General features: G+C 43.9%; 2 protein-coding genes across 2 annotated transcripts in view; one reads left to right on the top strand and one right to left on the bottom strand.

The window, feature by feature from the left end:
* The window catches only part of LCT (lactase), a 17,716-nt gene extending 9,688 nt beyond the window's left edge, over nucleotides 1-8,028 (top strand). The window contains exons 9-17 of the mRNA XM_032694025.1: nucleotides 74-342; nucleotides 806-1,096; nucleotides 1,953-2,151; nucleotides 2,558-2,760; nucleotides 3,122-3,231; nucleotides 3,798-3,932; nucleotides 4,874-5,097; nucleotides 5,900-6,136; nucleotides 6,788-8,028. Coding sequence (XP_032549916.1) covers nucleotides 74-342; nucleotides 806-1,096; nucleotides 1,953-2,151; nucleotides 2,558-2,760; nucleotides 3,122-3,231; nucleotides 3,798-3,932; nucleotides 4,874-5,097; nucleotides 5,900-6,136; nucleotides 6,788-6,999 — 1,880 coding nt within the window. The 3' untranslated portion in view covers nucleotides 7,000-8,028. The remainder of the gene's footprint in view (nucleotides 1-73; nucleotides 343-805; nucleotides 1,097-1,952; nucleotides 2,152-2,557; nucleotides 2,761-3,121; nucleotides 3,232-3,797; nucleotides 3,933-4,873; nucleotides 5,098-5,899; nucleotides 6,137-6,787) is intronic.
* On the bottom strand, nucleotides 7,577-22,143 carry UBXN4 (UBX domain protein 4). The gene is made up of 13 exons (XM_032693265.1): nucleotides 21,994-22,143; nucleotides 16,552-16,654; nucleotides 15,676-15,704; nucleotides 14,761-14,879; nucleotides 14,050-14,218; nucleotides 13,498-13,600; nucleotides 11,825-11,879; nucleotides 11,523-11,687; nucleotides 10,603-10,730; nucleotides 9,799-9,901; nucleotides 9,317-9,448; nucleotides 8,797-9,005; nucleotides 7,577-8,215 (listed from the first exon to the last, which is right to left on the bottom strand). The coding sequence occupies exons 1-13, from the start codon at nucleotides 22,070-22,072 to the stop codon at nucleotides 8,077-8,079; spliced, it is 1,533 nt and encodes a 510-aa protein (XP_032549156.1). The 5' UTR covers nucleotides 22,073-22,143; the 3' UTR covers nucleotides 7,577-8,076.

Here is a 22,143-nt window from a genome sequence, read left to right as displayed (position 1 = left end):
AGTGAGTTCCTCGGGGTTCATTTAATGTGTGATTATGCCACTGATGCCCTTCCTTTTGTTTCTGGTCTTTCAGCTTCCAGGTTAGACGGTGTTAATCTGAAGGGATACAACGCTTGGTCTTTCATGGATAACTTCGAGTGGTCGGATGGTTATGACCCGAGGTTTGGATTGCTCCAGGTTGATTTCAACAACCCCAACAGGCCCAGGACCCCAAAGCGCTCGGCTGTGTACTACGCTGAAATCATCCGCAGTAATGGGATCCCACTGCCCAAAGAGGATGAGTTTTTGTATGGAGAGTTCCCAAAGAACTTCTCGTGGAGTGTAGCAACTGCAGCGTACCAGGTCAGGAAACAGAGAGGGACTCTTGGAGTGTCTGTGGACAGTTGATTCAGTTTGGATGAGGCACCTACAGCTTTTGTAACATTGGGGTTTACTGTAATTAAACATTGGGTTTTACTGTAATTAAGGGTTAGTGTAACAACTGCTCTAAAAGGGAGGAACTTGGAAGTATTTAAGGGTGTGGTTATACCACAGGAAATAGGACAACAGCACAGGCTTCGTAAGATCCAGCCAACGTGGAGCAGCAGTGAACTGAAACACTGCCTGCTCTGGGACATTGTACTTTGCTCATGTGTCTTGCCTTGAGGCCCAAGGTACAGCAAAAACATTGCTATTTCTAGTCTTAAGCTGATAAGCCAAAATATTGTGTGGCACCACGAACACTAACAGGCTGAGTTCTTTGCTAGGCCAAGACCTAAATTTAGGGCTTACTAACAATTTCCCCCCCCTCTTCAATTAATTGCAGATTGAGGGAGGATGGAGAGCAGATGGGAAAGGACTGAGCATTTGGGACAAGTATTCTCACACTCCCCTGAGAATCAGCAACGATGACACTGGAGATGTAGCTTGTGACAGCTACCACAAGATTGAGGAGGATTTGGAAATGCTGAAAAGCCTCAAGGTGTCTCACTATCGGTTTTCCATCTCCTGGTCCCGTGTTCTCCCAGATGGGACCACCAGGTACATCAATGAAATGGGACTGAACTACTACGAGAGGCTCATTGATGCTCTTCTGGCAGCCAACATTAAGCCTCAGGTAACTAGAACTGGTGACTTTGAGGTAACTTAGAAACAGCAGAACCCAAGTCTGGTGCTCAGAGCGATGTGTGTATTCCCATCCACACCCTTCTTCACAGAGAAATTGGTTTTCATTGTTTTTCACTGCATTCTGCAAAGAAACATGGGGGTTTGCATGAGTGAATAAACTGGAAATATAGTGATATTTTTACCCAGAAAGATCATAGTAACCTTATTATTGGATGTTTCCAATCACCTTCTTGTCCCTCATCTCCTTGGAAGTAGAGTCCACAAGGACCTACACAGTGATCTTTCCAGACACTGAGGTGAGACTGATCAACCTGTAGTTCCCCGGATCTTCCTTCTTGCCTTTCTTGGAGACAGGTGTAACATTATTCTTTTCTCAGGAGCCTGGAATCTCCACAGGGTCACATACAATGGACAGTGACCTCAGCACTGCATCAGTCAGCTCTTTCAGCACTGGTTAGTGAATCTGACCTGTCCCATAACCTTGTACCAGCCCAGACTGGTGCTCTGTTGGATTGTATTTCACCAGTGCAAGTGCAGCAGTTCTTCACTGAGGAGTTCTTGCTGTCACAAGGTGCTTTTTGGTAAAAGCTCCATCTTCACCCTCAGGCAGTCCCTGGAGTTTGAGTCATTTCCCCACATCCTAAAGAAAATACTGAAACAGTGGCAAAAAGGTATTTTATTTGAGTGCATGAGTGAACACCACAAACTCCAATCACCATTAGGAACAGGTGGCCACAGATCAAAGCACAGTTTGTGTGTTCATAAATGAGTCTGGGTTACTGTCCTTATTTCCAGAAATGAGAGTGACTGGGTTGAGTCCTTTGTCTTGCTGTCTTTCCCCACAGGTAACTCTGTATCACTGGGACCTCCCACAGGCCCTGCAGGACGTCGGTGGGTGGGAGAATGATACAATAATTCAGAGGTTTAAGGAATATGCTGAGCTCCTTTTCCAGAGACTGGGAGATAAAGTGAAATTTTGGATAACCCTCAATGAACCCTACAACACTGCATATCTTGGCCATGGTGTTGGCACAGCTGCTCCAGGTAGGACTGCTGGGCACAACCTCAGAGCCCTGGCAGCACTGTGGGCACAGCTGGTTTGTGCTGCGGCACAGCAGATGCTTGGGGCTGGCAAAGGTAGGCCAAGGAAGGAGATGTGGTGTGGATAGATGGGGTTTGGATTGCTGTGGGGCAGGTCCTTCTTTCACTCTGCCTGTCACCTCCAAGACCCATCCTCCTTCTCCCACTCCTGTAATCCAGCCCTCCTCTGCAGCCCCTGGATTAGACGTGCTGCCTGGAGCAGACCTCAGCTCCAGGGACCGATTTCAGCCCAGGGCTGAAACATTTGTGGACAGTGCTGGGTCTCCTGGGGATTGTGTTAAGCTGGGCAGCAGCCATGAGAAAGCTGGGAAGTGCTGCTCCACTGGCTGTGCTGTCCCTGTCTCTGCAGGAATCTCCATCCGGCCGGGCCGAGCTCCCTACGTGGTGGGACACAACCTGATAAAGGCCCACGCCGAGGTCTGGCACCTCTACAACGAGACCTACAGGGCCAGACAGGGAGGGTTGATCTCCCTCACCATCAGCTCTGACTGGGCAGAGCCACGGAACCCACACAAGCAGGAGGACATCGAAGCCTCCAGACGGTTCATGCAGGTACAGAGACCCCTGGTCACGGCTCTCCTGCTGCTCCCGGGTCTGTTCATGGGGACAACCCCTCTCCCAGTGCTGGACATGCCCAGAACCTAAAAGAAAAGGATGAGCCAGAGGCACCACTGCAAGGAAATGTATCACTCTCCTTTGGGGGCTGATCGAGTAGGCAACAGAAATGAGACAAAATACAGTTGCAGTGGCAAAAGCTTATTAAATTTACTGCTTTTATATGGGCATTGCTGGGCTTCTCCATGTACCTGTGTGTTATAAATTAAGGTATCACCTATAAAGCAGCTCGTGACAGAGATATGGTTAAATCCCTCGTTTTGATACATGATTTATCCTCCCTTATTTCCTGGTTTAGTTTTTACTCGGTTGGTTTGCCCATCCCATTTTCAAAAACGGTGATTACAATGAGGTGATGAAGAGAAGGATTCAGGAGCGCAGCCTGGCCCAGGGCCTGAGCCAGTCCCGGTAAGAGCCCAGGCACACACACCTGCTCTTGTTTCACTTGCTGTGCTCAGACCTGCAGCTTGTCTGGGGTAGAAGTGCTACATTTCAATGACTCTGTTGCAGTGTTACTGTAAACAGCTTATTGTATCCTCACAGAAAACTTCTATTTTCATAGAACCATAGAATAGTTTGGGTTGAAGGGACCTTAAAGATTATCTAGTTCCACAGCAGGGGGGGTTGCCTGTTCCCTGTCTGTACCTCTCTTGCAAACTAAATTTACTAATATAACACATCTTTGGGGTAATAAGTTGGCAGCTCAGTGATACAGTAAATGCCTGTATCACTGCATTAGACACAGTACTTTACCTAACAACTCTGAAAAATTTGTTTTACCTTTTCTTGAAACTGTGTACTGAACTCTGGCACTGAGAACTCATTGGTCCCTCAGAATTACAGTTCTTATTTTCCATTCCTAATTCCTCCTGTTTTTTCCCATGTTCCTCCAGAAGGATCATGGTGCCGGTCCCAGGGATACCAGCATTACACATGGAGTGTGTTCAGGGTGTGTTCTCTGTTTTCTCTTGCAGACTTCCAGAATTTACTGAAAGTGAAAAGCAAAGAATTAAAGGCACATACGACTACTTTGGTCTAAACCAATACACCACAGTTTTAGCATACAACCTAAACTTTCCCAGAGTTGTTCAGTCATATGACTCTGACAGGTAAGAGATTAATTATTGGTCAAGTAAAATCTGCACACCTGGAGCCTGGGCCAACTGACAAGTGTAAATTGATAGCAAGTAAAGCTGTGAGACAGGTATTTTAAGCTGTTGTAACCAATACTTGGCAAAACAGCCCCAAACAGTACCGGTGGTGCTGTTATTTCCATGATAAACATGAATCTTTGAAACACAAAAAGGAAAATTAGAGGATCTGTTAAAGGAAAGAATCTGGACTTGTGAGTTTCACAGTGGTTTGGGATCAGCTGCAAAGAGGTTTTTTCCTGTCTCCAGTCTGCAGTTTGAACTGTGAGGTTATCCTGCTTAATGGGTACTGTTCCATTTGTTGTTAAACAGCTTTAGGTCCCTCACTACATTGGATAAATGTGAGTTCAAAGGCTAAATAGCTAAATCACTTCCTGGTTAGGTATGTATAAGTAAAGATTTTTCATTAGATACTTGATTTCATCCCCCTAGCTTCAAAAGGTAAAGGATAGGAGCTTATCAGTTTTCCTGATGGGAATTAAAGTAGTGGTGGGACTACACATGGGGGTGAAATTGTCTGCTTTCCAGAACGTTTCCACAGGGAATATATGAAATGGTTGTAACTTGCCTTTGCTGCTGCATCCCAGCCCCTGTGGTTTAGCCCCATAGGACAGTGGGCTCAGCCTTGCATTCCTGTATGTGGGTATGAAGGGCAATTTTATGTGCTCCAGCATTGCATGATACGTTGGAAAGTAGAATTGGTGTCATAGTGTACAAAGATTTGGAGCCAACATCACAGCCTCAGCCACGGCTGATTTACACAGCAAAGCAGGAGAAATGTTTTCTATAAAAACCACTTGTTTTCTATAAAAACCACTTGTGAGTACCAGCCCCAGCTCAGCCCTGGGCACTGAGGTGCCAGGAGCTGGGACTGGTCCTCCCCAGTGTCTCCTCTGCAGGGGTGTGGCCACGGTGAGCGACCGCAGCTGGCTGGGCTCTGGCTCTACCTGGCTGAAGGTGACACCCTTTGGATTCCGGAAGATCCTGAGGTGGATCAAGGAGGAGTACAACAACCCCCCCATTTATGTGACTGAGAATGGGATCTCAGAGAGGGGGGACTTTGTGTTCAATGACACTCAGAGGATGCATTACTACCGGAGCTACATCAACGAGGCACTGAAAGGTAGGAGTGGTGGTGGAAACTTCATCAGCCAGAGCTCTGGAGAGCTGGAGACTGGGGTGGATAAAGCAAGGGCTGAAACAGCACTGCCACCACACCTGTTACGCACTCATATATAAGAGTTTACTGAATCCAATTCCAAGAGCCTTTGGGCTTACCAAGAACTGCCACAGAAGTCACAACTGTGCCAGGAAAGGGATCTAAGGGGAGAACAAACCCTGGGTTTAGCAGGGTAAGGGCAGGTTCCTTCATTAGGTGCCTCTCTAGCCAAACACTACTTTGGCTTCTAGTTTGACTACTGCCGTGTTTAAAAACTGCATTTAAAAAAAAAAAGGTAAAAAAAACAACCCCCAAACTAGTTTCAGTTACAGCAGTGCTTGAGCAACTTCAGGAAAGGGCATTTTCAGTTTGCTTTTCTGACATACTGGGAACTGCCAGCCAGGTGTTCAGGAAGTGCTCATTTACTGTGGAGCGAGGCCCCACAAACACTTGTTTCACTAGCTGTTGCATTTTGATGGCTTTTCTTCTCTGTTCCCAAACCTTTGTTTCTTGGACAAAATCTTTGATTTTTGGAGCAGAGAAAAGCAGTCTCTAGTCCCAGGCAGTGAATGAACTACCCAGGCTGTAACTTGGCAGCTGGAGTAGCACAGAGCAACTGATCTGAGTCAACACGGGAGAGAGGTGGGAATGGGGAAAAAGCCAAAAACCAAGGAGGTGGAGTGTCAGGTGTGGATGTTCTGGAGCATTTCATGCCGTGGCTGGCAAGAGGTGGCACACTGACCTGTTCTCTCTGGTCCTGCCCCAGCCGTGGTGCACGACGGCGTCGACCTACGGGGCTACACTGCGTGGAGCCTGATGGACAACTTCGAGTGGGCCGTGGGCTTTGCTGAAAGGTTTGGGCTCTACCACGTGAACTTCTCAGACCCCACCTTGCCACGGCGCCCCAAGGCCTCTGCCAGGTACTACTCGCAGATCATAAACTGCAATGGGTTTCCAGACCCAGCAACGGGCCCACATCCCTGTCTGGAACCGGAGCCAGAAGGTAAGTGGTGCAGCAGGAATTGTGTGCTTGCATCTGATTCCAGTTCCTAAAGTTCTCCATAATCTACAGTCTTTAGAGACAGCATTTTCTGCAGTATTCCCTCTAAAGACTCTTATCATCATCAGTCCTTGTTATGACTGAAGACATCCATGTACAGTGATACCATTCCTGTGTGCAAAACCAGACTAACGCTGAAATCCTGTGCGAGAGCCCCTCAACACACGCCTGTCTCCAACATGAAGCAAGAGTTATTCTATTAGACTTTTCTCTGACTAACAACTGCCCAGGATGTGGTTTTCCAAACCACACACATTCAGTGCTCCCCCATTTCTTCTAATCAGTTTTGAGTACTTTATACAAATCAGTGTTTTGGGTAAGCCTTTGGAAATCCTTTTATGGTTCATGTTCTCTGAACTAGAGGACAATCAACAGTACCCAGTGTTAGTGTGGGGGTCTGGGGATGACTGTGGATGCCTGAGAAGCCTCCCCTGCACTCAGAATTGCACTATCAGCCTCTACTGTGCCTTCACTCTGAGCCAGAACTGTGTCAATCCCTGATCCCCAGAGTAGGGAACAGCACAGTGGAAAGCCATGTGGAGGCAGGAAGCAGCTCCCCCAGGCTCTGTACTAACACTTCATTATTGTTTCCAGTGACACCACCGGACCCCACTCCAGGAGCAGCTGCCACTGTGAGCTTTTTGGGATTGGATTTGACATCCCAGAGTGCAGAAATCGCCCTGTACGTGCTTTTTGCTCTTTCAGGAGTTGGAGCCTTGGCCTTGGCTCTTTTTGGATACAAATTCGGAAAATCAGTCAAAAGATCCCATAAACAATCACACATGGAACTGAGAAGTAAAATGTAACATTTCCACTTGCTCAAATGGTTTTTGGGTTTGGTTTTTCTTAAAAAAGAAGTTTCTACCACCAGGAGAAGAAACTTAGTGCTTGTTCTGCTGTAGCTTTGTGTCTTGCCTCAGAAATGGCTCCCCAGCATTGTGGTGTTTGCTTTTCCCAGCTTTAAAATGAGGAGGAAAATTATTTTTCTGTGTTAACTGTCTTTTTTCTCCATGGGCATCATTGGTTTGATTTCTTAAGGACCAAAGTCAAAGTGCTTGTTCCTGCCTGCATGTGAGGTTTCTGAGTTTCAGCTGGAACCTGTTTGTGCTTCAGCATCTTCAGTGGATCTGAGGGTAGCCCCTCAAAGCTCTACTGCTTCTTAGTGTTCTTAAGACAAGTTAGTGCCTATACTGGTGAAAACTAGTCCAGACTGTACTGTTCTAGTGCAGCTACTGCACAGATTGGGTTTTTACCCCCCTTTTCCTTTACGTCATGTACAGCAAGGTCATTTAAACTGGATCAAAACATTTCTCTGCTGTGTTTTGAGTTTCCTTGCTTCCCTGCGCCACAAGAACTTCAGAGGAACTTCAGGAGACAGTGATGTTTTTCTGGAAAATAGTTTATTGAGTGCTTAGGGAATTAAAAACTACAAGGTTTTGCTTGCAGTTGCAGAAGCAAGAAAAAAGTTAAACATAAATTAGTTACCTGATTTGCTACTTATAGTGCTTCTGAAACCCTCATTTTAATCAGTCATTGTCTACCATGACCTTTATATTAATATATCTGGCCCTTAGATTCATGTAGCAGAATATTTATAGATTAAAAAGTGCCTTTCTATGGCAGAGGATAATAATTATGAGAGCTGATGGAGGTTTTCAGTCTTTTTACCTTTTTTGCTTCTAGGTCTCACCTGTACTCACTTGATTTTTCTGACATAGGTGACTCCATTCCATACTCCACCGCAGGAATAAGAATTAAGTAATTCAGTCAGTGTAAAATAAGCCCCACTTGTCCAGAACCTTTAGTTGACTTAGATCAAATAAGAGAAGAGAAGGGAAAAAAAAAAAAAAAAGCAGCCAGATAGTAACTGCAGTTACTCAAAACTACATTTGTTGTGTAGAATTTCCATTCCAAGTATTGTTTTCATCTTCTCCATCATCTTGAGTCCTCAGTCTGTATATTTTGCCTTCCTTTTTGAAGTCGTCCCCCCGCTTTTCCACGGCTCGTTTCCTGACTGCTTGCCTAGGGCACAAAGGACAGAGGTTTGAGTTTCCCCAGCAATAATTACACAAGGGAAGCAGCAGATGCAATAAACACAAATTGCACATCGTTCCTTCTCTTATCCCCAGTCATAGTTTTCTTCAGCCCTTTGTGTCCTTGGGAAGCAATACCCAGGTGAAAATGTGTCACTTAGCAGTCGGACAAACTGACAGAATCTCACTTCCCTGTCACTGAGGAAGATGTGGCTGCTTCACCCACAATGGCCCAGCAGCTGTCCTGCTACAGGGGAGATCTCATGCAGTACAAACCCTGTCAGAATCTGACTCCAGCTGCCCGAGTTTCTGGTACAACCACATCATAACCATTTGATGTCTCATTTTCAACACACTATCTGAAGTAAAAAGTATCATACTAAGTAACAAATATCATCCCAAGCTGAAGTGAAGCTACCTTTGCAGTTACAGCTGAATTCCCCGTTCATAAATGACTTTTAAAGACAGTGCTTTTTCTGGTCTGTAATTGGAAGTGCAGTTCCCCACTACAAGATTAAAGCAATTCTAGCAAGTAGCCTGAAAAACAGCTGCCTTGACCACTTGTCTCACCTGCTCTGCTCGAGGCTGCTGGATGTGGAAGGGGCTGAATGGTCTTGCTGATGAGCTGCTCTCACGGTGGGCTGGGAGGGGGGTGGGCTCGTAAACAGAAAGTTGCTAATGAATCTCCAAACCGCTAAGAGGGGGTAAAGTATCGTGCCCAGGAACTTCCACAGGTCACTGCCTGAAGCCTGGACAACAGAAGTAGCAGGTCTTCCCGCCTGGTCAGGAACACACAAAGCACATTTGAAAGATATTGAAGTCATGCTCTTGTAGACAGAGTATTATACATGTAATTTAGAAGCAGCTCAGCAGAGACACATTAGACAGACAAACGTCAGTGCCACCATTCATCTGCTTCAGAAGAACTCCAAGTGAATCTTGACAAAAACTAAAGGAATTTTGCAATCTGTGTAGACACAGAAAAGCCCCAAATTCAAGCCAAATATTATGAGGGCTGACAAACAGCAAATACCCAGCTGCAGCAGTGCTGCCTGCAGGACAGTGAAACATGAACCAAGCCAACACCCACCGGCAGCAACACCACTGAAGCACTGGGTGCTAACTCCAGTTCCAGTAACTTCTTTCCATAATCTTCTTTGGTGAACTCCCTCCTGGGAAACATTGTCGCCAGTGAGAAATTGCCGTAAGTGTTACCAACCGTCTGGGAAAAACAGAAAGGAAACTCTTCATTTCTATTATATTGGTAACTGTTCACTTTCAAACAACTGCTGATTTGCCAGTTGAGTATATCTTGTGTACCTTGCTAAGATTTCTTATCAAACTATCAATCATCTTCATAGTAGGATATGAGGGGATCCTTCACTCCTCCCTGTCTCTTACTGATGATACACAGCAGTGATACAAAGATGGCACTAGAAAGTGATGCTGCCAAAACCCCCTTCAAATACTCACCAAGGAGAGGAGCTGATGACAACTCCACCACAATCAACTAGTTGATGCTACACTGAGTTGTAATCAGCCTGTAGCTGAGAGAACAAACCCACAGTTTACCTGTGCAGCAAACTGCCTTGCTTCTTCCAGCCGTGCTTCCGATGGGAACTGGTTGGTGAAGGAAGATCCATCTGGGAGGCGGAACTGGATCCTGGCTATTGCACTGCAGGACATACGGGGGGTCAGTCAGCACACAAACAGTTACAGACACACTCCTGGGGCTTTAGCTTGGCTGGACTGAAATGTGGCAGAGAGGGACAGTCATCCTACTCCTGGCAGTGCAGATGGGTTGGATTCACAGTGGATAATCTCTTGCTTATCTCTCACCCTGCATCTCTTCCATAACTCCATACACAGGCTCTGTAGGTCAGAATCATTCTTAAAACAGCAGCACTGGGCAAGGCAGGAGGCAGCTCTGCCAAGGTCCCCACCAAGCCTTGCTGAATCCCAGCCCACCATTCACAGCCCAGCAGCTGGATCAGCACCACTCCCCAGCAGTGCCACTGTCAGCCACTCTGTCCCCTCATTACCATTCACATCCTCACCTTATCTAGTCCCCCATCCAGCCCCATTACACTTGGTATTTAAATCAAAGATCAGGCAGAAAAAGCTCTTATCTAACCAAAATAACACACAAGGAAAGGTGGTGTTTCATAATCAGCAATGTCAAAAGGATAAAAGTTATCAGAGAACATAACGTTCATGAAAATAGCTACGAATTAATGTGGGAAAAAAGCCAACTTTTAATGTCACTGTTTAAACAGTTTAATACTGCAACATGTTGTCAATAGATTAGGATAGATATTAAATCTTTCTTTACCTCTCTCCCCAAAAATATACCCTTGTTTCTCTACAGCAGCTCACCTTCTCTCCCTTTGAGCTGCTTCTTTCCTGGCCTCTAGTTCAGCCTGTTTGGCCTGAAGAGCTGCAGCTTTTGCAGCTTCTGCCTCTTCCTTGGATTTTGCAAAGCGAGCTGCTCTCTCAGCACGGTCCTGGCAGAAGGAGCAAAGAGAAACCTTAATTTTTGCTATAAGTTGTTGCTTAACATTCATTCAAACAACCAGCCACGATCTGCACTCGTGAATAGGCAGAACTGCACAGAGAGGAGCAGAGCATATGGAGAAAAGACAGTAGTGCTGCAAGGAATTATTCAGTGCCAGGCTGCACAATCTTGTGTCATTAGCCACACTTCTCATGAGTCACTTCCCACTGCCAGTTGTTAATAGATGATCTTCCCATGCAAGTTTAATGCTCCAGGGAAGATAAAGGCAAAAATCTTATGCCAAGTTACACGATTGCAATTCTAAGTGTTCTGCAGCAAACCCTAATAATGAGGAAGAATTTCAGTTGTTACAATCTATTTGCATCCATCTATGCACACACATTTACACAAACTTAGAAAATAACTCTCCCCACCATTTTGAGGCTGGTATTCTCGTGTGTGTTCTACAATTAAATATTCCCTGTGCTGCTCTTTCAGTACCATGCTTAAATGGCACTGATTTTTATGTTTAAATGATAACCCTCCACTAGGCTGAAGCAATTTGACAGAAAAGCTGGTACGTTTGTTCAGACAGAAAAGATCATCGTGAATACAAAAGCAGAAGTTTCATTTTATACACAGGAAATGCCACATAAAACCCAAACACCAAAACTGTTACAGGACTGCAAAGAGAAAAATGAACAATCTCACAGAGTTTCATCAAAGAAAACTTATCATTTCACTACACCAGTGGCCCTGTGAGAGAGAGGAGCAGAAGGTCTGTTCCCAAATGCCTGTTTACCATTGCAATCTGCTGCCTGATGCGCTCTCTGGCCGCCTTCTCCTCTGCCTTCTCTCTGTTCCTTTCCTCCAACATACGTTTGGTCATTTCTTCTTCCTGTCGTCTTTTGTACTCCAGCATTTCTTTGCCAGTTTTTCTCCTTTCAATTTCTTTCTTAATTTCTTTCTGAATAGAAAGATATAAAATTGGACCACAAAACTCCCTTGGACAAGAGAAAAGACTGAAGTACATCTGTTTCAGAAGGAATTTATTCAAATAAGGGTATAAGATACCCTGCAAGGGGTTTTACATTTTTGTGTTACCTGTTCTTCTTCTTTCCTTTTCTCTTCCTGTCTCTCTTCAAGCCTTTTCGTTAATCTAAATTTAAGAATAAAGCGAGAAGCCTTACTGCAGTATTTTAAGATGCTAAGGAAGCATCTGCAAACACAGACCAGAACACATGGAAATGAACTGTAGCCCAGTGCTGATACCCCTGTAACAGTCACGATTCACTCACATGGGGTGCACCACCCACACAAAGACAGGTGGGGATTCACCACCTCCTTTCCGACTTTTAGTGGAATTGCAACACATTCCCTTTGTCCTTTTCCTCTCAGGAAATGAAGAATCCCACATATTCTTGCTGTTGGACCAACTTATGAAGACGTACAATAAGCAATCACTGTTCAGGACCTGTGGTAACAAACACTAAACCTCAGTCTCTTTTTAGCTGTTTAAACCATCTGGTTTCTCCTGCACGTCACTTCCTCAAATGGAACACAAGCAACACGTAGCACTGACAGAGATGCACATGCCTCTGTCTCAGCTCTCCAGAAAGGTGCCTTAGAATAAGGAGTGACTTAAAAAAACCCAGTAATTTGTCAATGCAGATTGACAATAAAAGCCCAACATAATTTAAGTCTGGGGAAAGGGCAGGCACAGCCAAACGTGAGAAGTCAGATAACCAGAAAAATCTTGTTTGTGTGGTACTGTTTTCTTAAAAAGAAAATGGTAGTTAGCACACAGTTTGGCCTCTTTTTCCCCCTTGAAACAATGCTGTAGATAAATTATGCCAGATTTGTATAATGATTAATGGATTTTTTTTAAATGCAACATTGATATTTATATTAAAAATTATTTCATTGTCTTAACAGTGTTATGAAAAAATTATCCCTGTTGTCCAGTAACTTTGGAAGAAAACTGATATTAAACAAGAAGTAGTTTTAAAACATATTTTAGCATTTAAGTATTATAATAAATATATTTAACTGTATAATTAAATAATTTTTAACATTTAAATGTTATATATTATAAATAATCTGATTTGCTAAATACATGTAACTGGTTTTAGGCTGGATATTTCAAATAGTGTCAGTCTTACTAAAACCAAGTTTATACACAAAATCCTGTATTTAAAAACAATCAGTGTAAGGAATGAACCATGTTTTGAACCAGATGTTTCAGATCACCATACTTCAAAATACTAAAAATAACTCATCACTGTTCACTGATCAAAGCAAAATAAGGGTCTCAGAATAGGATTCCTCTGGATTCTTCAATATCCCTAAACTACAAAAAGTCATCAAATCAACAAGAAGAAATAAGAAGGCATCTCTATTATAAAACCTAGGTTAGTACTTTATTACACCAGTTTCCAGTGTTTTCAGTTCAATGTTTTAAGTCATTCAAAAAATTGCAGCAAACATATGGTCTGTACAAAGTTATATCAAAGGTGACCATTTGTCTTTTTCCAGATTACCTCTTTCTTTCACAGTACATGAAAAATGAGATTAATTTAAAAGCTGTTTCAGTATCAGCCCTTGTATTGTCACAGACATCTAATCAAAAACAAGGCCACAGAAAGGTTTGCCAGATGACAACAGATTAAAAATCCTGTAATTAAGACTGTTTGTTAAAAAAAACCCAACCCAAACCCCAACAAAACCTCCTGAGAAACAAATACGGCACATTAGGAAGTCTGCAAAAGAAGACTTACCTTTCTACCTTGAGTGCAAGATCATTCACAGGCTGAGCATCACTCACTTGCTCATCTGCAGAATTAGTTGCTTCTTGGCTTGCTGAACCAGAATTTGCTCCATCTTCAAGGGATTTACAAGAAAGTAAAGCATAAGAGAAAAAATAAAGGTATATTTCTTTGATAAAAACTACTATGCTCATTGTTAGCCACAATTTACAGCAACTGGGATATCTCAAGGAAATCTGAGGTTCTGCTACTTAGACTTCCCCCCTCGGCAGTTTGACTTCAGGTTGCAAACCCAAAGAAACTTTTTCATTGAATCCTTTTTCAGGAAAGCATACACAAATTTTATTGTATTATAAACCATTCCTCACTCATTAAAACTAAGCAGAACGACAAGTTATTCTTCCCTCTGGGCTTGCAAAAAGCATTCTGGAATACCCAAGTTTGTCCTCAATGAGTCCACAACATATTGCCTTTTATGTACTACCATGTACATAAGAAACTTTCTTTTCAGGAAAAAAAATATTTCCAAAGTAAATTAGCAAGCATTTGTGTCAAAGCACTCACCATTACTGGTGGAAGGTCTTACTGCCTCAGGCATAGCAGACCCAGAGGAGTTACAAGACTCTGCTGCTCTGGTCTGTGTATTTTCTGGAGCACCATCAGACTGGTAGCTGGGTTGGGGGGCAGGTGACTGAGTGCCATTTTCCAAAGGCCGCCCTTTCCCTGTGTGCATCTAAGAAATTGGAGAAAAAAACCTGAGGCCATGAAAGTTCAAATATTTTTCATAGGTTCAAAGGTCGAGAGTGAGCTATTTTTGGAGAATCAGCCCTATTAAAATATAAAACTAGAATAATCACATATTGTTGAGTATAGTGCAATCATGCATTTCACACTTTTCCTAATTTTAGTCTTGCACTAAAACTAATCATCAAAGTGATCAAATCAAAGCGATAAAACTATCTACACTTACATTATGTTCCACAGCATAACTTTATAAATCCACATTACAGAACAGTATTAAAAAACCACACATGAGCTGAAGAGCAATTAGTATGTCATTCCAGTTTAGAGATCTCAACACATTTCTTCAATACTGCAGGTGTTACACACATGATCTAAACCAATCTGCGAACCAAAAGTTAATGTAGCACTTCTCCATAGTGGTTTCAGCCTGTTCAATCTGTGTGCTGAATTCCAGGTTGCAGTTTTGTTGTTGGAAGGACACAGGGCCGTCACCTGTCCTCAGTCACAGACCCAGCTGTCAGCAAGTGTTACCTGTTTAACTTTATGGATCCTGGTAACAAGCTCTTCAACAGAAACACTGCCAGCAATGACTTCCAAAGGGATTCCATTGTCTCCTATAAAAAAGCTGGATGGCACACACACCACGGGATCTGCACAGCAACAGTTAAGGGCAGTGAATGACACAAGTTCATAAAGTAACTTCCAGGGCAAGGCAGATGTCCCTCCTACAGGAGCTTCCAGCCCAGCACTCTTATCTCCACCTGCTCACCAGCTGTCAGTGCCAAGGGAGGAAGGAAAAAGAGACACTGGCAAACACTGCATACCAGTGACAAGTATTTCTTCTTTTCTTTGTACTGGTTTAAGCAAAAATATTTTTCTCCAACTTTTTTCTGGGCACAGATTATGCTTCAACTGGAGAGATTTTGTTTTAGTGTGAGATAACATTCAACTGGACAATAATGAATTCTCTACAGCATTAAGGAAATCCAAGTTGAGGTTCTGAATCCCCTTTCCCAGCATCATACAGAACTCCGTGCAGTGACCCCCTTAAGGCAGGGAGATGTTTCCCTGACTCCACAGCTGTGTCTGTGACAGAACCCTCTCCACTGCTTGTTCTTCCTCCCCTGTATCTCTGAGCCCCAACTAATAACTGAAAGCTGCTTAGTAATACCAGTGGGTTATTCTGATGACATAAATTTTAGATCATTTTCTATTTAGAGAATTACACAGGATTAACATAAACTTGTTCACTTTCTCTAAGAACTGACAGTAAGTTGAATACACAGATGGTATCTGTTAAATACACAGTTTATTGCACACTTTTGTGCCATAATAAGTATTTTCAATAATGGTGCTTGTAAGTACTTGTCTTAAGAACAGTATTAACTTGTAATGAGCAATTATCTGTAATCATAATGTAGCATCTAAACTGATCTCAAAGGATACAAATTTGAGAGAACTGCAGGCATGCTTCACTGTTGAAAAGAAAAGATTCATTTAGGAGGAGCAATCGCTTCGCAACAACCTCAGATTAAGTCTTTCATCATAAAAATAACTGTCCTACAAAACTATTTAAATACTTGAGAGAGCACTAAAAGCAAATTTGCATCGCGTCTTCTCATTAACATTCTGCAGAAGTGTTGACATGGTGACAATCGCTGGTTATCACAGTTGACTACATCAGACTGAGGGAAGCAGTGCTAAGAGGCAATTCAGGAAGAAGTAATCTAGTCTATTGAGCACAAATAATATAGTAAATCTAATAAAATGTCTATAGAGCATTTCAAAATAATACCATTTTGGGAAATGTCAGTGCACTTTGTGCACTTGGGCTGGAACACAAACATAACCAAAATAGCTGCGTAATTTACTCAGGAACTTCAGTGCTTCTCCATTCTGTGTGTTACAATGGAGGCAAACACATTTTCTCTGGGGCTTTACAGATTCTTATCCTTCTGAATTCATGAAAGGTTTTTAATTCATTATGTAACTTGGCAAATCAAGAACTGCCTCTAGCACTTCATTTTGATTCCAGCTTTTTTTATTGCACTTTCACGTCTCCTGTTGAAAAAGGACAACTTCAAGCATTCTTTTACCAGTACCGGAATACAATCAGAAATACACAGTGAATATCTGCAGAACACAACAGTAAATTCTGACATTTTTTCAGGCCCTAGAGGCTTCAGGAGTACTGAACTCACTTATGCTCTGGAATCCTGTATTTAGAATATCCCCTAATCAGGGTGAGGACTTCGAAGCCTCTTACTCTCATCATCAACAATGAAAGATGATATAAGTGACAGAATTAGAATGGGCTCAAACCTTTTGGTGTCGATTTTAATAGCAACAAACCCATCTGAGGCAGCCTCAGTCACCTTCTCATCTTCCCACCTCGAAGCCATCTCAGTAGATTGTTCATCTTCACCTGCAAGACACAACACTTCTGTGAAGCTGAATCCACCACAAATTGCTTTTTCTGCTCTGATTTTAGCTTTGCTTCAAATCGCTTGGGATCACCTTTGAAAGACACTCTTGATTACTTTCAAGTCAGTTGATAATTTTGCTCCAGATTACCCTCATAACATGCACAGAGATCCTGCAGCACAGAGGGAACCACTGCTTCTCCCTGACAGTAAACTTCACCTCCTAACCTGACAAAACTATCAGCCACTTACCCCTCATTATAAATTTAATTACATATTGGTTCACCAGCTGCTGATAGGTAAAACTATGTTCTCCATTCCTTGGAAATACATAATTCAGCAAAGTTTCACAGTCTGACAGTGTTGAAAAAAAACACACAAACCAAGAAACATTTATTTGCAGGATTAATTGTATCTTAGTTTTGTATTTTGTGCTTTTCTTGATGTGAACAGTAGGAGAGGAAAAGGAGTGAGGAGCACAGAGGAACAGGAATAACAGGAACAGAGGAGCTACTTAGGTAAGAGAAACTGAAAAGGTGTTGTGGGGCCACAGATCCAGAAGTGTTATTTTAATCAAATGAAACATGTCAATCATCCATTTATCTTCCAAAGCACCACTTCAGTGAGGATGTGGGTAAATAAATAATTCTGATGAATATTAACCATTTTTCAACAACTACCCTGGCTTGCCACCATTTGTTTATCTTCAATCTGTATTACTTCCCAGCAGCTTGGAACGGACTTCATGAAGAATCTGAGTCACAAGTACAGCAGTACAGTAGTCCATTATTTGGTGACAACAACAAACCACTTGTTTGTTCCATCCCAGTTGCCATTCCATGCAGTATTTTTGATTTGTTAGGATCAGGAGTTACACGTGGAGTCCCCCAGGGAAGTGCTGCTGTCTGGTCAGGAGGCTTCTCAGAGGGACACGTATCAAAAATACAACCATTTTGAACACCTGGTTTTCAACCTGATGTATCGATTTTACCCTGGAAGTATTGGAGCAAGTAACAAAGTATCCACCTCTATCACGATTATGCTGCATAAGGAAGTGAATATTTAGGCTGTTGTATGTCAGAACCTTTTTTCCTGCTGTCAGTGGAAGCAGCTGTTCTGCCAGGAGCAGTTCAGGCCCCTCTCCTGTTCCCACATGCTCGGAGGCAGCTGCTTCACCACACACTCTTTCAACAGGACATGTGCTCATCCGATTAGGCTACTAAAAATATCTAAAGACTTGCCTAACACTAACTTTTCCACACAAACAACTGCTGTAGAAGAAAGAATGTTGAAAGACACAAACAGGGCAGAAACTGTTCACAGGACAGTCTGAGATGTTCCCCGTGAATGAAAATGCTGATAACTCACATTTTATAAAGCTCTCTGCCACAACACACAGATTAATATTGTGACTACCCACTGAAGAGTTGCTTATTCTCACATATCTTTTTGTTTTGATAACCCTTCCTCATTGGGGGGTTAAGGCTCTTTTATTACAGGTAGTAGTAATTATATCCTGAAATGAAAACTGCCAGGTCACAGGAAAAACATCAGAAAGGTCAAGAGGTGAAGCCTGAACATGACATAACTCATAATTCTGTGAAACACTGAGCCAGCACAACCACCTCGGAATTCCGGCTCCCAAGACTCTCAGATTTCTTGTTTCTCAAACAAAAGCATCACTTTATTTCACTTGGTGTAACAATCTGTACACAATTCACAGTCACACTTCCTCGTCTCTGAAATTTGGCCAGGTAAATTTAGATAGCTGTGCAGAGAAAATAGACACTTTTCCTGCAATAATTTATTTCCTGTATGAGGAACTTACTCAAAACCATCACAGGTTGTCAGACTTTAACTCCCCTATTCCTCAACACTCAGTCATCAGGGAGAAGTGTTTACCTTTCAGAAGGAGAGAGATAAGCCTAGTTGACTTTTCCATGTCCAGCATTTCATAATTATGCAGTAAGAGTAAGGATTTTGATTCTGGAAATGCCAGAAAAGCCAGGAGACGAAGCTGTTCACCTCCTCCTCCTTTGCGTCATTTCAGTTATTTAACTTGAAAAGTGCTTTGATACATCTTGGTTACAAATTACTAACAAATAGCTTATGATTGCAAAGCACCATTTTGTAAAAAAATAATCCATAAAATAAAGCTGTGAACAAAGGAAGGAGGGTTTCTACAAATGTTATTAAAAAGAAACACAAACATTTTATCTCGAAGCTTTTTACTTTCCCCATCCCCCCTTCATTTCTTCACTCTGAAAAGCACTTTTTATGAGTGGCATGGTATTTTCAAGACCAGAACATTTCTAACCCTTGGAAAGGATAATCTTAAACACCTCAAACAGAACAGAGGAGGTTTCACACCAAATGAACAACTGAACTTCAGATTAATAACTTAAGGAATGAAAGGCGTTTTTTAACTCTGTAGGCTACAAAATCATCTACAGAACAGCTACCACAAGACACTAGAGAACAGAATCACACAATATCCTGAGCTAGAAAGGACCCACAAGGATCATTCAGTCCAACTCCTGGCCTGCACAGGACAACCCCAAGAGTCACCGTATGCCTGAGAGTGTTGTCCAAACACTTCTTGGGCCCTGGCAGCCTTGGGGCCATGGCCAGTGCCCTGGGGAGCCTTTTCAGTGCCCAACCACCCTCCGGGGGAAGAACCTTTCCCTAATACCCAACCTAAACCTCCCCTGACACAGCTCCAGCCGTTCCCTCGCCTATCTGGGTTCCTCAGACCTGTTTCACCACCAGGAATACTGTTTCCTGCACAGCAGCAGAGGGAAACTGCTGCCGGCAATTAACTGATGCCACAAAGTAACTTGTCTGTTCCCCATACGCAACTCCCCTGCCTGGTGTGCACAGAAGGCTCTATTTAACATCTCACCTTAATATTTAAAATTGGTTTCCTAAGGCAGACACGCTTCACCTCGTGCTCTCTGCAGAGTATGGAGCAACACCTTTTATTGCAACTTCCCAGGAGTTCAACAGCATCTTTACTACACTTACACCATTGCATCACCACAACGTGTCCTGAGGGTTTCGAACACTGAACTCAAAACCATTGGGATTTCAGCTGCAGGCACAAATGGCAAAGGAGAAACCTGGTTGAACAACGTGCACTTGCAGTCATAAACAACACCTCCTTTTTAAGATAAATAACCACAGTATTCCTTGCTTGACCAGAAAAACATCCTGGAAGCAGAAAGAATCATTCAGTTCTTCATTTTCTAGAGGGAAAGTAAGTAAAGAGAAAAGAAGACGAGTGAGGGGCAGAGAGATGGTGGCAGAAACCAGAGACGGACCTACCAAAATTCACTCATTTTGGTGAGGACTGTATCTAACAGTTCTTCTCCACTAGTGGTCACCTCAAAATTGCAATTAACTTTTATTTTCAATTTCTCTCACTAATTTTTTTTCCTTTATTCGCTTTTTATCCCCATAGCCACTATTTGGATGAAATGTCCAATACAAAACAGAAACACTGAACACTGCTGAATCCTTGTTTTCCTGCTCAGAAAGCTGCTTTCAAATGCCTGTCTCCAGTGGGAAGTGTGGAGTGTAAAGGCCCAAAGTTACTCTCACTGTACAGTCTGAAATGTTGCTACCCAAACAACAAAGCCAACCCCTGCCAACATAAAAATAGACTGTTCTTTCAGCATTCTGCATCCTTCAAACACACGTGCTTCCACACACACTGAGAAAGTGAGTTCTTGATGCTTCATGGTCAGCTCTGCCCAGGTCAGCTGCCCTGATCCCATGGTGCCTGGGGGGACCAGATCTTGGCAGAACTCCCCAGCTCTTTCCTTTCAGAGATATTGTTCACTGAAGTAACACTCCCCTTTTTCCAGGGCTCAAAGAGCAAACAAAACAAACCCTCAGAGCACACCAAATGACAAAACTAGGTTACATCCCTGCAACCAGAAATTCATCTCTGTTACACGTCTACATATTCCTACAGCCACCCAGTCAACATCAACATCTAAAAGGTCCTAGTTTGCGTACAATTTTAGTGCCATAAAAAATAGTGGAAACAAGTTATAATATGCACTTTTCAGCCACTCTACTACTGCCCTGCTCAGTGGGCAGGGGGAAGAGAATAGAATGGAAGGCTTGTGGGAGAGATAAGGGCAGGGAGGGGTCACTCACCAGTTACTGTCACAGGCAAAACAGACTCGACTTGGGGAAAAATTCGTGTCATTTGTTACTAATCAAAAGTCAGAGTAGGATCATGGGAAAAACAAATCTCCCCACCCTTCCTGCAGTCAGTTCCTCACACGTTGTCTCTCTTGCTCCTTCCTCCTCAGAAGCTGGACTTCTCACACTCTTCCCCTGCTTGAGCATGGGGTCCCTTCCCAGCATCTCCAAAGGGAGTCTCTCCCACGGGCTGCAGCTCTTCATGAACTGCTCCATCCCATCCCTTACTCCATCTGTGGTCTGAGAAGGCCTTGATTTCCAGCAGTATGTTCACTATTCAGCAGAAAATGCTGTTCTCCAGGTATAAGGAGAGTTGTGTCAACAGGGGAACTTAACTGCACTAACTTTTCTGTTCACATCCCCTTCGGGAGGGAACTTCTCCTCAAAGCCTCACCAATCCCACAGTTCAGCAGTTCCTGAGGGAACAACACTAAACCACGCATTGTTGTTTCATGAGGCATCTGAAAGACTCGAAGCCATAAGCAATTAAGGCAACAGTAAAACCTAAAGAAACAACACACGCAGATAAAAGCACAAGCAGTGAGTTAAAGGGCCTGTCTAACCACAGAGTATCAAAGAATCAGTCGGGTTGGAGGAGACCTCTGGGATCATCGAGTCCAACCTGCGACCAAACATCACCGTGTCAACCAGACCATGGCACTGAGTGCCACGTCCAGCTTTTCCTTAAACACCCCCCAGGGACGGTGACTCCACCACCTCCCTGGGCAGCCCATTCCAGTGTCCAATCACCCCTTCTCTGAAGAAATTCCTCCTCATGCCCACCCTAACCCTCGGCTGGCGCAGCTCGGGGCCGTGTCCCGCTCCCCGTGTTTCCCAGGCAGAAAGGCAGCGCGCACCCGGCGCTGTGGGTCTGTGCGGGTTCCAGCAGCACTCGGTTACGAAACACGCGCTGTCCGCGCGAGGGGAGGAAACAAAACACCACGAACAGCCCCCGACGCCGCGGCAGCGGGAGCCGAGCGAGCGCAGCGGGGCAGAACGAGGGGCAAAGCCCCACACGGGTCGGGGCCGGGGCTGACACAGCACAAATCCCGCCCGGTGGGCGGCACACGGCCGGCAGGGCTCCGCCGGGCCCTGCCGGCGGGCGGGCGGGCCCCGGGACGCAGCGTACCTGCCACGAACACGACGAAAACGGAGCTGCGCTCCTTGGCGGCGGCGATGGCGGCGGGTACGGACCCGCCGAACCACATCGTGCGGCCGCGGCAGCGCCGGCACCCGCCGGGACCCGCCGCCCTCACCGCACCGCGCCGGGCGCACCGCG

This window comes from Chiroxiphia lanceolata, chromosome 7 (genome assembly GCF_009829145.1).
Source record: "Chiroxiphia lanceolata isolate bChiLan1 chromosome 7, bChiLan1.pri, whole genome shotgun sequence".
Classification (NCBI taxonomy): Eukaryota; Metazoa; Chordata; class Aves; order Passeriformes; family Pipridae; genus Chiroxiphia; species Chiroxiphia lanceolata.
This window is presented reverse-complemented; position numbering and strand designations above follow the sequence as displayed.